The sequence below is a fragment of the Gymnoscopelus microlampas genome, assembly GCF_963454915.1.
Source record: "Gymnoscopelus microlampas genome assembly, chromosome: 24".
NCBI lineage: Eukaryota > Metazoa > Chordata > Actinopteri > Myctophiformes > Myctophidae > Gymnoscopelus > Gymnoscopelus microlampas.
Genome location: NC_139961.1, coordinates 10,011,783 through 10,029,046, shown reverse-complemented (window position 1 = coordinate 10,029,046; position 17,264 = coordinate 10,011,783). Strand labels below are relative to the sequence as shown.

Genomic DNA, 17,264 nt, shown 5'->3' with positions numbered 1-17,264 from the left:
TATTATACATATTGACAATATCCATTTTATTTCACACACACACATCTAGGTCCAGGTGTAACTGATCCAACTACAGGCAAGTCCTAATGATTTCTATTTATACAATGTATTTTATTTGATAAAATATACATCCCATATACAGAGAATTCAAGACATGTTTTGGAGGTATCCCACGTAGAGTTGGTCTGCTAAAAGGACATTTCTCCATGAGGAACAACATTTCATCTGGCATACATACATGGATGAAAAATGTCTGGTTTATCTGACAGTTAATAAAATACCTTATAGTGTGTTATGATTGATATAAAGCATTATGAGTATTTATGACTTTTTATAACTATAATAGAGTACCGAAGTCCTGCCGTCACTTGTTCACTGCCAAAATCTAGGTAGTCTCCTCACATGGCAAAACTAATGGAAAAATGGAATGTAAATTAGCCTGAAGCTGGTGTTAATTTCCTAACTTGACTGTAATAACGTGAAGTGAAACTTCACGTTATTAAACGTTATTAAACTTGCTTTTCCTCTCTCTACTTCGCAGTCACAACTACTGACCCCACAGATCCACCTGCATCAGGGGGCGCAAATGGAGGCAAGTCCTAATGGTTTCTATCATTCTTGAATGTCATGATGACTGTATGCAGAAATGTCACTTCATACAAATCTATCATGATTAGGCTATGCCTCCTGGAGGAGATTTGCACTCTACTAAGCACACCTTTCTACTGTATTATCTATATATAAAGTTCAGACAGTGCACCTCAGACAGGTAGAGTGGAGCATGAGGAGTGGGTGTGTTTTTCTATGTATTTCTTATTTGAACGATGTCACAGTGAGATGGCTGCGTTCCTTAATAAAGTGAACGTGAAGTGAAACTGATCTTCTCCTCTCTACCCAACAGTCTCAACTACAGTTGGAACTGAAGACGAAACTAAAGGCAAGTCCTAATGATTTCTATCTATACACTGTCTTTTATTGGGTCAAATATTAATCACATACAGTATACAGAGAATTCAAGACATGTTAAGGAGGATCTCCACTTGAAGACTGGTCTGCTAAATGGACATTCCTCCATGAGGAACAACATTTCATCTGTGTTTTCCTTTTTAAAATTCACTTGTATTTCTGCTGGACGCAGAGCTCCAATTTAACATATCCAGAGAACTGCTTCTCATTTGTTCATGGAAATAGCTAACTTTTTGTTGGTGTGTGTGTGTGTGTGTGTGTGTGTGTGTGTGTGTGTGTGTGTGTGTGTGTGTGTATAATATTTATATGAATTATTTTAAGCCTGGAACCAAGCCACCCAGGCTCCTGGTGAATCATGACCATAAAACATTTGATTCTGTGTCAAACAACATTGGAAAAACGCAAAAAAAGGGTATTTATTAAATATAGTTTATAATATAATTAAATATTCTAACTTTTTGACAGAATCTAATGTTTTATGGTCAAGATTCACCGTTTTCATTCTTCTGTATAAATTAATATCTTGAAAAATAGGGACAATCGCCAATCTACAAGCTCACAACGCATTGCATAAATGCCGTGTTCTGAGCTTGTACATCTGCCATTATCAGTCATTTATTTGTATATTTCAGTTATTTGTCAAATCTGCCCTGTGCACATACAGTATACAGAGAATTCAAGACATGGTTAGGAGGTTCTCCACATGGAGACTGGTCTGTTAAACGGACATTCCTCCCTGAGGAACAACATTTCATCTGTGTTTTCCTTTTTAAAATGCACTTGTATTTTTCTGCTGGATGCAGAGCTCCAATTTAACATCATACCCAGAGAACTGCTTCTCATTTGTTCAAGGAAATAGCTGACTTTTTTGGTGTGTGTGTGTGTGTGTGTGTGTGTGTGTGTGTGTGTGTGTGTGTGTGTGTGTGTGTGTGTGTGTGTGTGTGTGTGTGTGTGTGTGTGTGTGTGTGTGTGTGTGTGTGTGTGTGTGTGTGTGTGTGTACGTGTCAATAACAGATCCACTACTGAAGGAAGTTGATCCAACCACAAACAGCATTGAATTAGCACCTGGTATGTCTATTTTTCTTCTGTTACTATAGCACTTTATAGTTTATTATTATGTTATTATTTTAACTGCTATTTTTCAATACACCATTTTCAATTTGTGTTTTTTTTTTCACTCACTTCCCCCTCTCCCTCTCACCCTCTTGTTCCCTCTCTCTGACAATTTATGTTAGTTATGTTGTGTAACTTGTGTTCAGTGTGTTGAGTACACTATGAACTTTCCAAAAGAAAAGTCTGTAAGTGACAAGCAATTATGAAGTATTAGGATACCTGACCTTACAAGTAATTATAAAATACTTGATAATATGTTATGATTATTGTTAAAAAGCATTATGAGTACTTGTGAGTGATTATAGCTGTAAGTATACAGTGTTATAATAAGATTATAATGCATTTATACCTGATCTTACGAGGCATAATAGAATGCCTCATAATGTGTTATGATGATTGCTACAAAGCATTATGAGTATTTATGAGTTTTTTATAACTATAATAGAGTACAGAAGTCCTGACGTCACTCGCTCATCCCCTGGGTCACAGAAGTCATTTCTTTATGGAAAATAATATTGGGTCATTTTAGAATCGTCTCATATAAGAATTGTGGTCCAAAAATAAACAAATTGCCCCAGCAATATTATCAGGGAGGTGGCTCTACGATAGTCAGTCACATTTAATACAGTCTGTATCTGGCAAATATTTAATTAATTTGGCGGAGGTAACGTTAGCGTTTTCTTGCCGTCAGTTAATGCTTCATATCCATGTGATATCTCAACTAAACCCCCCTTGCACGCATGCACCCGGACATGCGCGCACACACACACACACACACACACACACTAAGGTGCCTGTGTGTGTAGCGCTACACTGTATCAGAAAAGGAGAGATGGAGCATTGCACCGCCACGGCTCTGCGCTACTATGGTAATATTTACCTTCCTGTTGGTTGTTGACAACGTTTGCGTCATTGTACTCCAGTAATGATTGTCACGACTTGCGAGAAAATAAAACTGTTGTGTTTTATATGTTTTATACGATCGGAACAGAATTGGAGCCGTCATATCAGGGTGATCCAGACTCTACCACCTTACACCAAACGATTGAGTGTCAACGTGAAATTAAACTGATCTTTTCCTCTCTACTACGCAGCCACACCTGCTGTCGGCCTCGCAGATGGATCTGCAGGCAGGGAAGAAAACGGAGGCAAGTCCTAATGGTTTCAATCGTTCTATCATTCTTCAATGTCATGACTGTATGTGGAAAGGTCACTACATACATATGTTTATTGTAAACATGAACTGAACTTGTGGACATCTCAACTAAACCCCACTCGCACACATGCACTCGCACGTGCACACACACACACACACACACACACACACACACACACACACACACACACACACACACACACACACACACACAGGCGCCGCTGTTTGTAGCGCTACACCGTATCAGAGAAGGAGAGATGGAGCATTGCACCGCCGCTGCTCTGCGCTACAATGGTAATATTTACCTTCCTGTTTATGCTCGAGAGAGCTCAACTATTGGTTGTTGACAACGTTTGCGTCATTGTACTCCAGTGATAATTTTCTCGACTTGTGAGAAAATCAAACATGTTTTGTACGATCGGAACGGAATCAGAGTCGTCATGTCGGGGTAACGTAGGCTCAAACTACCACCTTACACCAAACGATAGAGTAACGACTGAGTGACGGGAGCGTGCCCCGACTCATCCTGATTTTATTACGACTTGACTGCGATGGTGAAATAATTTAGAAGCCGGTTGGTGCAAGGCCGGCATTTGGAGGACTGTACTGTGCTCAGACCTCTCCACATGGAGACTGGTCTGCTAAAAGGATATTTCTCCATGAGGAACAACATTTCATTCATGTCTTCCTTTTTTAAATTAATTTGTATTTCTCAGTTGTTCATGGAAATAGCTGACGTGTGTGTGTGTGTGTGTGTGTGTGTGTGTGTGTGTGTGTGTGTGTGTGTGTGTGTGTGAATCATAGGAAATCCACCAGTACAACCCGCTGGTCCGGCATCAAACGGGTGATTCAGTACATGGTATGTCTGTTTCTCTATTTCTTATTCTGTTTCAGGACTTTTAGCAATCATTTTCAAATAGTGTTTTCTCCTCATTTGTCTCTGTCTTTCACTTGCTTCCGCCTCTCTCTCTTTCTGACAATTTTGTTTGTATTTTGCTGTGTTTTCCTGTTCAGAATTACAGTATTTTACCTCTCTCTCTCTCTCTCTCTCTCTCTCTCTCTCTCTCTCTCTCTCTCTCTCTCTCTCTCTCTCTCATCTATATTCTAGACAATCACCTGTGACAAGAATTGCATTGGACGTTAAATTGAACAGCATCAGCCTTATTTTCGGGATAACATTTTCCTGATTTCCATTTTATCAGACGGAATTCACTATTACTTTAGTGCCTTTTTTTTACAGAAATCTATGAAATCTATAATGATCAGGATCAGTGCCTTTCATAATTGTGATAGTTATACTGTTGAAATGACCAAATCATTTGTCATCTGCAAGGAGGCTGAATCACAATGACTCATTTGATCGGCATTCGTTTTTACTCTCTGTTCATCACTGGTTGACCACACAGACTGTTACACAGACTCTTTGACACTGTTGGCCTAAGTTTGTCTTCAGCAGCCTTCCTATTAAAATATATTTTTCCTCTGTGCTTTAGTAGTTAGAGCACTTTCATTTAAAATAGTTTAAACATTGATCCACGGATTACTATTCCTTATATTCAGTGTTTTAATCATCCCATTTCCATTTCTCATACAATGAAGATGCATTTTGTAGTCCACCAATAGGATCATATTTGAAAACGCAAATGCCATATTATTTCCATAAGGAATGCGTAAATCAGATTCTGAAGCTATAATGTACCTGCCTTGAATCTGTATGTGCTAAAACCACTGTCTTTGTCTTACTTATTAAGTAGTGTGTGTTCAGTTTTGTATATATGTTTTTTTTTTTTTTATATATTTTTTGGGGGGTAGCATAGATGACGGCAGGGATTGGTTTTGTGTGAGTTTAGAATTTTGCTCACACCGTGACTCACAGACGTTCCATGGAGATGTTCTGACTGCTTGTGGAGTTTTCTTTTTGAGTCATAGAGCATTTGTAGTGAATCAGACAAAGGGGTGTCCATTCTGAGACCATAAAACCACAGCATGATGAAAAACAAGGTGTGGTCTGGTCACACTGCAGGACTGTCGTAGCCTGGGATCCTGACTGCTTCGCTACGTTTGGCGGATTTCTTTTTCTCACTCGCTATACAGTCTGGAAATCCTCCTATCTCTGTGCACAGCACGAGTGAAAACGACTCACGGCTTCTGATTGGTCTTTAGGGGGGGCGGGACTAGTGTTGTTCAATGTAAAACTCGATTGCCTACGTAATTGAAATAGGAGTCAAATAGGAGGCAGGCCAGACTGATAAGCAAGTAAAGTGAGAAAAATAAACAGCCAAATGTAGTGAATCAGGCTGGATCCCAGGCTAGGACTGTTGTGTAATGTAATTTGTCATCATTAAACCTCATCACTTCAGGTGGGACAAGCCTGGACCCTCGCTTATCAAATGTGGTCTTCGTGATTGTATAGACTAGAGTCGTATTGTACATGTACTCGAGGTGTACAGAAGAATAGATCTGAAAAGAGGCAGGAAAAAGATTGTGCTTCAACTTTTCAGCCTTTTGTGTTCGCTGAACCGTGAACCCTAAAGGAGACAGCAAACAGACTACTTCAGACTACAACAGACCAAAAGTTGGCCTTTAGTTCAGCTCACAAACTGTCGGCCGACGGCACATAGTTGTGCGCATGCTTTAGAGCTGGCAGCGCTGGTGTGCAACAGCCTGCCAGTGTTGCCAGGTCTGCTTGTTATAAGTGACTTTGGGCTTGTTTTCCTGTAAAGTCGCTTGTAAATATTGTTTGGGATTGTTTTGTTTTGCAACACTGGAGCCTCCAGTCTCAGCTCGAACCACAACAAAAACAGAGCATTTTTGAGCTAGCTTTGCTTTGGAGTTGATCGATTGGTATAGGAATTGAAAGTTGAGATTGGGAATATGGTATCTAGTTCAAATGTGCGACGGGCAATGTTTCTGGCTTATGTACAATATGTAGGCAGGTTGTCGGCAGGAGACGTTTTCCAACGCCGAGATGGGCCGATATCGGTGCGGTGGAGAGCTGCCTTAAGATACACTGCAGGATGTGAGTCAGGTCGCAATCAAGATGTTTTATATACCGTATGTTTAATGTATTTTTTCTCTTATATAAAAGCATTTTTGAGCATGCCTTATGCATGCCTGAGGTAATCAAACCCCTAATACTCAAAAGAATCAGGTCCAGGTTCTCCCATCCTAACGGGTCGGTGCAACAAAACTAACATAGCGTGTTAGGGAGATGTCAGTCAAGCAACATCAAGAGGTAATCAGCAAGCACATGTGTGTGTGTGTGTGTGTGTGTGTGTGCAAGTAAACCCCTTTCTCAAGCAGTGGGTTGGGTCCATATATAGTTGCTTGTAGACATGTTTGTTTTGTTTTTTTCAGAACTTCAGAACAGGGAGGTGTTGTTGGGTGTAATGATTATGTAATCATTAAAGCAGCACTATGTAACTTTTTAACAAACAAAATTATAAAGTTACGTGTTTAATCAATAACAATCATCCTTCCATAAATGTATAGACTGAGGGGGGTCCCTGCTAGGGGCTTGACTGTATTACTATGTATAGGGGAGACGGTGAGTTTCATCCTGGCTTTTGCCAAGGCAGGGCAGAACTGCCAGTCAAAGCGAAGACTGGCCAATCACAGCGCGTCCTCGCCGGACATGCTTGCAGAGACTCTTGGGTAATGAAGTCAAACAGGTTGGCTGCCATGTTATTTGTGTCCAAAGTGGCCACTGATACCCCACTACATAGTGCTGCTTTAAGTTATGACCTTGGAAAAAAATATTATTTGATTAATTTTGTATACATGTTGCCTTTTTATTTCTGTGTGATTATGTGCTTATTTTCTTATATTAATTACTGCTTTGATATATTCTATGTACAGTAATGTACATATAAATAGCCTTTGCAGAGATATTTTTATAAGGATTTGTGGCAAAAATGGCTTCGATTATCATGTACATCAATATGATGTTGCGCAAGACATGTTTAGTTTTTTTAAATACACAGAATTCACATCCCAATACCTTCTGATTAGGAGAGATATACAGATGAAATGCTGAATTGTTTATAGTCTACATGTTATCCTGGTTCTGTATTTACTGTATTGTGTGTTTAGTTTATTCTTATGTACAGGGACTGGAATGTGAATATTGTGTGCATGGAAACACACTCTTATATAACTTGGTTATTGCCACCTTATGTATACATTAAAATTGTGAATTTTATGAATAACTATGTGCGTGTCCTTGCTATTATGTGGGGCTCATACATTTATACATTTATAAAACCCCCACCCCCTCCCCATTTCTCCCCATGTTTTCTGTCTAACCTCTATGCATTAAGTGTTCAATCAGCCTGCACTTATAGTTCTCTTATGTAGAATTTAGAGTATTGGTATTTATGTTAGAACAAGTTCCCAGAGATATTACAGGACCCAAAACGTTTAATCCATATAAAGACGCTTTATGTTCACACTGGCACCAATAATTTGATTTTTGGCCTATCCAGATTGGAATCAGGTTTGTTTTATCAAGTCGGAACAAAAACAAAAATCACATGGAAACTGATTTTTGCAAATCAGATTTGAATCACATGCCTTGGCCTTGTTCAGACTGCATAAAACCAATCCGAATCTAATCTGGATAGGAAATTAGATCGATTTGGGCTGCCAGTCTGAACAAGTCCTTACTTCACCCAGCTCCTTTGTGGTTTGAGAGAAAGTTCTCTCAAACCATAGGCTACGAACCAACAAAAATGTGATTATTTCTATATCGTTTAATCGTGTGTGTCCGGTCCATAGCGTTAGAAGGAGTTCTCCTAACGCAGTGGTTTTCAACCAGTGGTCCGCGGACCACCAGTGGTCCTTGGGGGGGTACCAGGGGGTCCCATGCAAAATTATTTAACATCGTCACAATAATTTTAACCACTTAGCTTTGGCTATTCAAAAATAGCATACAAGCTCATAGCGCGACACCGAGTGCAGCTGAGCTTGTAGATCTGCTATTTTTGAAAAATCTTGAAAAAGTGTGCAAATCTTTGAATATATATTTATTAAAGATTTTTAGAACTCAAATATTTGCTTCTGGGGGTCCCTGGCACAAAACATTTTCAGATGGGGGTCCGCGGCCAAATGTATATCAATTTAAGGGTCTTTGGCATGAAAAAAGTTGAAAACCACTTTCCTTTACGCTATGTTACTTTCGAGCCGTTGCCCGAACACCCACGGCAGCGCAGGCTGCGCAGCCTCTCGTCTTTATTAAAACATAAAACACTTTTTATACTACTACTCACCAAAACAAAGACTGTGTTGAGATGTTGAAAGCATATTTTCTCTGTGAGAGCACTCCGAGCCCCCTGCCTCACGTTTAAAATACACTTTATGGGCCAGAAAATAAAATATTTCATCGGAAGGAAAACATTTTTTAGTTGCTCCACGGTCAAGTTCAGCCTATTATACATTTCGGCTATCTTCACATTCTGCATAATGAGTACTTTACTTTTGGTACTTTGTTTACATTTTGATGCCAACACTTTTACTCGGGTATTTTTTCAATTCCGGACTTTTATTTGTAACAGCTGTATTTCTATATTGCATGCAGTATTGATACTTTCACTTAAAGTTAAAAAAAAAATAGTATTTTGTCCACCACTGGTTTCAATACGGAAAGGGAAAAGGCTTGGTCTCACATGAAGGCTTCATGTGTCTCTTATAAGAGACACGAAAAGAACAACCTCAGTTGTGTTGTGTATTGTTGGTAGGCTATTAATGATTAATTATCGATCATCATCAACATGAAGGTTCGTCTCCTCAGAGCTTCATGGTGCGTCTGTCTGTTGACAGCAGCTGGACTCATCCTGACATCAGGTAGGAGAACTTCAGTCACTTTAAACCATTTATAACATGGACACACCCGACTCATGTGTGTCTTCTGGTTTAAAATCAACAACATCTGAGAGGGTTTTTGCTTATTAAATGTATTTCATAATTGCAGTGTGTCAAGTTTGCCAGAATAAATCATTGGCCTACGGTAGGCCAATACCTACTCCAGTAGTGTTGTAAAGTAACTAAGTACATTTACTCGAGTACTGTACTTTTACTTCTACGCACAGTGGAGTACAGAAAATTGGAAATACTCCAGTGGAGTCTCCACTAGATCTCAGAGTAAAATATTGTACTTTTACTCCACTACAATGATTTGAAAACTTTAGTTACTAGTGACTTTATAGATTTTCATTAGTATTACAAAACATACATTAACCACTTCAGCCCATACATTTCGGCCATTTGAAAGTAAAACATTTGATTACTCTTTCCACCACTGGCCAGTGGCTACCAGTAACAGACTCATACACACATGCACGCACACACGCGCGCGCACACACACACACACACACACACACACACACACACACACACACACACACACACACACACACACACACACACACACACACACACACACACACACACACACACACACACAGTCTAAATTCCAATGCAGCAATGCATTGATATTAAAAAGAAAATGTACTGCTTTGTAATTTGCACTTTTTAATACTTAATATTGTTTTAAAGAATGTAGCCTACTTTGGAATACAAGTTTTAAAAGCAAGTACTCCAGTTCTTTAACTCTTTAAGTACATTGTAATGTACTGTAATAATGTAAGTCATTTCACTGAGCAATCACTTGTAGTTGAGTTGTTGCCAGGAATATCTTGACTCAAGTACTGAGGTTTAGTACTTTGTCTATCACTGGAACAAGACACACATTGCTGTATTTATGGGACTTTGGGGTTTTTATCATAGAGATTGTTGAGTTTTGGTGTATTTTTATTTGATGTTATTTTTTAGACTGGTGGTATACAGTAGTAGATACTTTTTTTTATACTGCTAACACTTTATTATAATTACTGGCTGCTCTAACTGATTAATTTGACTGAAATCATTTTCTCCACAGCCCAGCAAGAACGGAAACACATACAACTGGGAAGAACGCTTCAACTGGTGCCAGATATTACCTCTGTTACTCCACCACCCATCACTGGCGTCCTGTGGAAACATTGGGCCCAATAAGGTAGCAGAATGGGATAAGGGCTTTGGTCCTGATGTGGATTACTATGGGACATATAAAAAACGCACAGAACTGGATAAAGCCACTGGAAAGTTGGTCATCAACAGTATGACCATAGAAGACAGTGGAGAATATTCTGTGGAGGTAAACGGTCGAGTGCAGAATAAGAAGTACCCGGTTGAAGTGATCGGTAAGTATGAATGCATTGTGTCCTGAGAAGGATAAATATTTATATCTTGTACTTCTACTTCCACATTTTTCAAAATGTCTGTCCAGTCTTCAGAAGAGAAAATTAGAATTTGAGTGGTTAGGGTTAATGGAAGGATGTTTTCTAATTAACATTCTTTATTGACATTGCAAGGATTAAGGATGAATGAATGTGTCTAAATCGGGACGAGTAGGTTAGACATGCTAGAGAGAGAGAGAGGGGGGGGGGGGGGGGGGGGGTGAAAGGTGGAGAAAGAGACTCAGAAAGGGTGGGAGTGAAAAAAATGAAAGAAGAAAATAGAAAGTGAAACAGATTATGCTTAGTCCCTGTTACTTAATGTGATGCTGCCCCCCCCCCTCTAAACTGAAGGATGATTAGTCAACTGTAAATAAATAAAATAAGAGTTAGGGGTGAGGGTTTCTGGCAACAGATGATATAGTAGAACAACAGGTATCCATCTCATTGCAGTTTGACTAAAGTGATATTTTTTCCAATAGTGAATATAGGTCTTGAGACTCTCGTGATATCCAGTTACTCACCAAGATTCCAGTACCTTTGTGATGAACAGGAGGTGTTTGTACATTAAACATTAGGAAACTATCACTTTAACCATAACAGTGAGTGCAGATACATGCAAGCAGAGTGAATCACATTCGCCACCAACTGTCTGATGATGGTGGGTGTGTCGCTAGAATACAGCTGTATATAATCCCCCTAGAAGCACCATGATCTCCAACACCTTTCACCATGATTTAGAGATAGTTAGTTAGTGCTCCTGGTGGGTTTAAAATAACTAGACCATACCCGGTCGACGCATCCGTGGGGGGATATGCGCACATGATCTGGCAACCCGGGAGGAAGTTCGTCCCATAGCTGGGCAGCCCCGTAACCATGGCGACATTCTTTGACACAAAAGCGCTAATAAGAAGCTGAGATTTGATGAAATTGAAAAACGGGCTTCACAGTTAAGTTGAGATGGTAATGGTCAATGGCTGTGTGCAAAATCAGAGCAATTGCTCCAGCCACTGAGGAGAACCGGGTAGCTTCACGTACTCACGTACTCACCTACTCACCACTACAGACAGAGGTTACTAGAATTATAGTAGGATAGTAGGATAACGGCTTGTCATTATAAACAGAAGAATGGAACTTTGTGACATATGGGTCCCTGTTAGGGCAATTAACCAAAAATAAAAATAAAATCAATAATCAACTTAATAGAGAAGCAGGGTTTTATTTATGTAATTATTCATTTTATTTTATATCAGCAAATTGACATGAAAAAAGTCTACATTTGTTTTTATAAGTGACTCGATTACACTAATTAACCACTTAACCCTGTATTATACTTAAAGCTACACTATATGTAACTTTCCTCTTCTACCCCGGATTTGAACCCGGTTTCCTGTGCAAGTGCTGACAGTTTTACCATTGAGCTAATAGAGCCTGCCTGCTTGCTAAATTTTTGTCAAGATCCTGCGTCTAGGTGGGACATGACCTTTGACACGATCTAAATGTCTTAATAGAAAGGTAGGGAGACAAAATACAATCATATTAACATACTCTACCATACAGATTGGTCAACATTTTAATTTATTCCCCCCCAAAAAGTTACTTAGTGATGCTGTATTTTTTACTTTAAAAAAAAAGTTAATTAATGGTAATTCAAGGCATTGATTTGAACTGAAGTCACATCGCCCAGCCCAACGCCTATACAGTTAAATAATGCTGGCTAAATGAACCATGCCCACATTATGGTCTTAACTTGAGCTGCAGTTTTATCCATCTGTGATATAATAATATCCATGATATGTTTTGTCTCGTCTCTGTTAATGTCAAGTGATGTTGTGTGTCAACATCACCAGTAATTATGAGCTGTTTGTTCTTTTTCCCCTACAGAGGATGTCCTAAAGCCAAACGTGGAGGTCAAGCCACTGGCATGTGGACCTCAACTACCCAGCTGCACACTGGTCTGTGGTGGGGTCGAGGATGTCACAAAGTCAGGTCCAGTCACCTATCGCTGGAAGAAAGATAAAAGGGAGTGGATGGCGTCCTCTGACTCTAATCAGATGACTATCTCCAACAATGAGGAAGGGAAGAAGGCTAAACAATTCATGTGTGAAATTAAGAACAAGTTCAGTGTCGAGCAGAGTGATCTCAAAGACAACCCGTTTTATGGTACGTAGTCTACTCCACAATGTGTAACATTGATAAAAGGGCCGATGGCCACCAAAGAGGTTATGGTGCGTTGGACAAAAGGAAGGTCCAAATTAAAACAATGTCCAGGTCCAGCACACTAGTCTAGGACTAGAATTTTACCAAACAAGGTTTTGGTCCTTAGACCTTCATCAGGACAAACATATGTTTGATCTAAGGCATTGGTTCTTAAAGTGGGGTCCGGGACCCCCAGAGGTCCTTGGGGGGGTTCCAGGGGGTCTTCAGCAAAATTTGGTTGTTCAAAAATAGCAGATGTACAGGCTCACAGCGGGTCACTTTGTGCCGTGCTGCGAGCTTGTACATCTGCTATGTTTTAATATTTTTTTAAAATCTTGAAAGTATTGGAACATTTTGCATAAATTAGATTTTTTTAACACAAATCTTCTCTTCAGGGGGTCCCTGGCACAAAAACAAATTCAGATGGGGCTCCGCGGCCAAATAAATATCAATTTGGGGGTCCTTGGCACGAAAACGTTTTTGATCTAATTGGTCTAAGGATTCAGTGTGCGGGACAACACTAGACAGTGTGCAGGACCTTTTTCATTGTTTTACTCCACGAGGTGGACAAAATGAATCAGTGTCTTAGTTCAGACCAATGATTTGCAACTCGACGAAACCATTGCAGAGCGATCACTGCAGGCCGAATTTCCCCGTTGTAGATCGGCGCATGCCGGCTGATTGCCATTGGAATGTTGTCTCCCTCCTCTATCACTTTTTTCTTTTTTATCGCACGCACCTGCCTGTGAGAACAGGAGAAAAGAAAATAGAGCGTATGGCGATTTCATATTTTTATGTGACGGTACACAATATAATAATATTATATAACTGGTTCACATGCTATGGAAATGGTAAACTATCTCAGATAGTTGCCTTGATGTGGACTTCAATTGTCCATTTTTTGTCTGTGACAGTTTTCAGTTAATTGCCCAGCCCTAGTGTGGAGCGTCCACTTTTATAACATTGCAAACCACAGTTTTGGGGATTCTGTTGCAAGTGGTTACAAGTTGCATTTCGGCTCGTTGCATATCTTTACTCTGAACTAGGCTCTACAGCAATGGTTCCCAAACCCCCCCTGGGGGTCAGGACCCCCAGGGGGGTCCCCAAACTATTTTGGGGTGTCCCTGGATGATTAGCATAATGTGCAACATTGTTTTCTCACTCAACAGTAAACAAACCAACATACAGTATAAGTGTATACAGGGTGTCTAAAAGGAAAAATTAATAAATAAACTAAGTAACCAAACTAACTAACCAAGTCCTTGTCAGGGTGGGGGGTCCCCAATTCAAATATGATTATTTTGAGGGGTCGCAGCCTGAAAAGTTTGGGAACCCTTGCTCTACAGGACACCGTTTTTTTTATTTTGGCTTCTAACACAGAACATCATAAAGCTTGTCGTGTGTGTGTGAAGCACAGTGAGTAAGACACTTTGATAGAATGTGTTGGTAATTCTTGTTGTCTCCTGTGAACCTCTCAATGATCTAACTAACTTGTTGGAACAGAATGTGACATCTACAGTAAGTCATGAAGATGAATTCATAATATCATTTAAGTGTTTGATGTTGTTCAATTCAACATGGCAAATACAAAGTTAGAGGCCTAATAATAATAATATAATATACACTTTTATTTGCGGCTAACCGCATATATGCCTAAATCATGATTCAATATAATTCATACAGTGTATAGACATGCAGACAGAAATTAACTGTTTATTTGAAAGAAAATGAAACCCATTAATGTCATTATGTTTTCCTCCTAAGTGCCTCCACCGGTACCGATTGTTGTTATTATTGGAGTGTTGGCTGTCATCGTCGCCATCCCTTTCGTTTTGCTGTTTGGTGTGAAATGTAATGGTACGTTTCTCTACTGATTTTAAGTTACACATAACATACAACATGCTTACAAAGTTGCTGCTCAGCAGCTACATACAGTGTCAAATAATTTGGCGCTTATCACTTTTGTTGTGTTCAGAATTGTTCCGATACCACTGTAGCAAATGCCTCAGATGCAGCCTAAAATGCTGCACCGAACCCCGGGGTGTGAATCTTTTGGCATCCCACAATTCGATTAGATTTTGATTCTTGGGGTCATGATTCGATTCAAAATTGATCATTGAAAACAAAACGATTCCCAATCAATTTGATCCATTTTAATTCACTCTAGCCAGTACACAAACATTGTTCTGAAAATGTATATCTACCCATGTTCAATTATCACCGGGTGATCCTTTATGACTGATGTCAATATGATTTAGTTTGCAAATAATTGATCAGATATTTTCAAATGTAAATAGGGTTAAAGTGGTTAAACTCTCTAATCATGTTATGTTATTGCTGTGTTTGAATTTAATCTCAGATTCTTTAAACAAGATGGTGCCTGTCTCTGTGAGGGATAGATTGCCTGGGCCTCTGAAACGCTGGCTTTTTCCTCCTAAAGGTGAGTGAGCTTGAGAACTTTATTTGAGCAGTTTGTGATGTGATTTGGTCTGGAGTTGAACCTCCAACTCATTTATAATAATATCACATAATAATTATCAAATATTATCATTGTCATTATGAAATGAATAATAGTATCCATGAGGGATGAGCATAACAGCCAGTGTAATCTCAATATATCTCAATTTTACTCTGAACTGGCAGGCAAATTTATATTATATTTATTTATGTGTTACTGTCTTCTTCTTTTTCTTCTTCTTCTTGTTGGTTGGTTAAGAAATTAACCACATTCAGGAACTGACAAAAAAACAACAACAACTGACATCACAGCAATGCAAACATAGTTTAGTTGTACAATAGTGTGAGATAACCTTTCACTGCCTGGTATATCTGGATAGTCTCCTCACATGACAAAAACAACAGAAAAATGGAACATAAATGAGCCTGAAGCGTGTTGATTTATGAAACTGGTCTTTGCCTCTCTACTCAGCATCAGCAGCAGACACAACTACTGTCTATGCCACAGTTGGAGCTAAACCAGGGGGAGGAAATGGAGGCAAGTCCTAATGGTTTCTATAATTTATTCATTATTGAATGTCATGACTGTATGTAGAAATGTCACTCCATACAAAGCTATTATGATTAGGCTATGCCTCCTGGTGGAGATTTGCACTCTACTAAGCACACCTTTCTTCTGTAATGTCGATCTATACAGTTCAGAAGTAACTAGTCACGTTACAATGATTTCCTACATATTTCTTATTTTACCGCAGCCACCTAATTGTGGCATCAAAAGAACATCAGCACTAGCTTTCATAAAACATAGGTGCTTGTTGTGTGTTTTATAGACCAGACAACACATCTGGAAGTACACACCCCTTCTCGTAGGGTATTTCAACTAATTAGCTTATGTATTTTGACAGCAATAGCCACTATATTCTTTTGATTATATTGGCCACACACTGAACGTTTTTTGGAGCGTTATATCCATACTAACAGTCTCCTCACATGGCAAAACCAACAGAACAACTGAACATAAATGAGCCTGAAGCCGGTGTTGACTTCCTAACTTGAATGCAACAACGTGAAGTGAATCAGATCGTTTCCTCTCTACTCAGCGTCAGCAGACACAACTATCTACGCCACAGTTGACTCCTGAATTGCTGCCCTCCACACCCTCCTGTCTTGCATCAGGGTCTTGAGCTGGGTCTGAAGTCTTGTTAGCTCTGCTATTGCACCGCAGTGCGTCTACGTAGGTGGTATACCTCTTTCCCTTCCTGGCTGTGCCTTGGGTTGGCTCCCACACTGCCAGTTTGCTCTCCACCAGTTCTGGGTACCTGATGCAGTGCCCAGTCAGCCTCATCCTCTCTCTGATACAGTCTGTGACCCGTGTGTGGCCTCCATAGAGGTTCACGTTTCTAATGTGGTCGGCCCTGGCGCCCATGTGACACGAAGTGCAATTCATAGCATTCTTGTGTAGATGCCATGCAATCCAGGGCCTTTTCCTATTACTCAATGCTTTATGGAGTTTCCTTTAGGAGTCGTAGAAAACACTTTTAGTGAATCAGAGATGTGTCCATCCAGAGAACATGTAACCACAGCATGATGGTGTGGTCACACTGCAGGACTGGCGTGTAACGTCATTGTAAATCCTTAAGCTCCATCACTGAGCTGCTGCATCTTAAACTGTGATCTTCAGGCACGCAATCCTGGACCCTCGCTAATCAGATGTGGTCTTTATGGTTGTATATTAGTCCTATTTGGACTAGAGCTGTACAGCAGAGTTAGATCTGACAATATTCAGGCAAGAAAAATATTTTATGTGTTGAACCTTCTAAGATGCATGTACACTCCATGAAGGGAGTTGGATAGCAATCATGACTGTTTATATTGTTAATGTCTTTGTTCTGTTTCTCATATGAAAGTATTTGTGCATGCTGTAAGCCGTCAGGGCTGCATGTGCGCTGAGGTCATCAAACCCCTAGGCCTAGTGCTCAAAAGAATCAGGTTTAAGTTGTCCTGCCCATACATGCATTAGTTTATGTATGTGTATGTGCAATGGCGTGCATGCACATGGTATTTTAAAGTGTAACTAAACTCCTTTCTCAAGCAGTGGGTTG

The 17,264-nt window shown here is 39.7% G+C and overlaps 2 protein-coding genes and 1 long non-coding RNA gene across 4 annotated transcripts in view; 2 read left to right on the top strand and 1 right to left on the bottom strand.

Annotated features, from left to right (window-relative positions):
• LOC311040347 (hepatic and glial cell adhesion molecule-like) overlaps positions 1–7,487 on the top strand; it is a 95,077-nt gene extending 87,590 nt beyond the window's left edge. The window contains exons 6-12 of one of the 2 annotated variants that reach the window (XM_084050577.1): positions 50–76; positions 542–592; positions 902–937; positions 1,981–2,034; positions 3,174–3,227; positions 4,040–4,094; positions 4,344–7,487. In XM_084050577.1, the coding sequence (XP_083906703.1) occupies positions 50–76; positions 542–592; positions 902–937; positions 1,981–2,034; positions 3,174–3,227; positions 4,040–4,083 (266 nt within the window). In that variant the 3' untranslated portion in view covers positions 4,084–4,094; positions 4,344–7,487. The other variant, XM_084050578.1, reaches the window with a different exon arrangement.
• LOC311040359 overlaps positions 1–17,264 on the bottom strand; it is a 57,931-nt gene that overhangs the window by 9,287 nt on the left and 31,380 nt on the right. Inside the window, exon 2 of the long non-coding RNA XR_014600260.1 lies at positions 10,182–10,230. This is a non-coding gene — a long non-coding RNA (uncharacterized lncRNA). The remainder of the gene's footprint in view (positions 1–10,181; positions 10,231–17,264) is intronic.
• LOC311040984 (uncharacterized protein) lies at positions 8,979–15,711 on the top strand (the record flags this gene model as incomplete). Its single annotated transcript, XM_084051422.1, has 5 exons — positions 8,979–9,076; positions 10,170–10,473; positions 12,391–12,669; positions 15,065–15,145; positions 15,635–15,711. Exons 2-5 carry the CDS (start codon positions 10,392–10,394, stop codon positions 15,709–15,711), a joined length of 519 nt encoding a protein of 172 aa, XP_083907548.1. The 5' UTR covers positions 8,979–9,076; positions 10,170–10,391.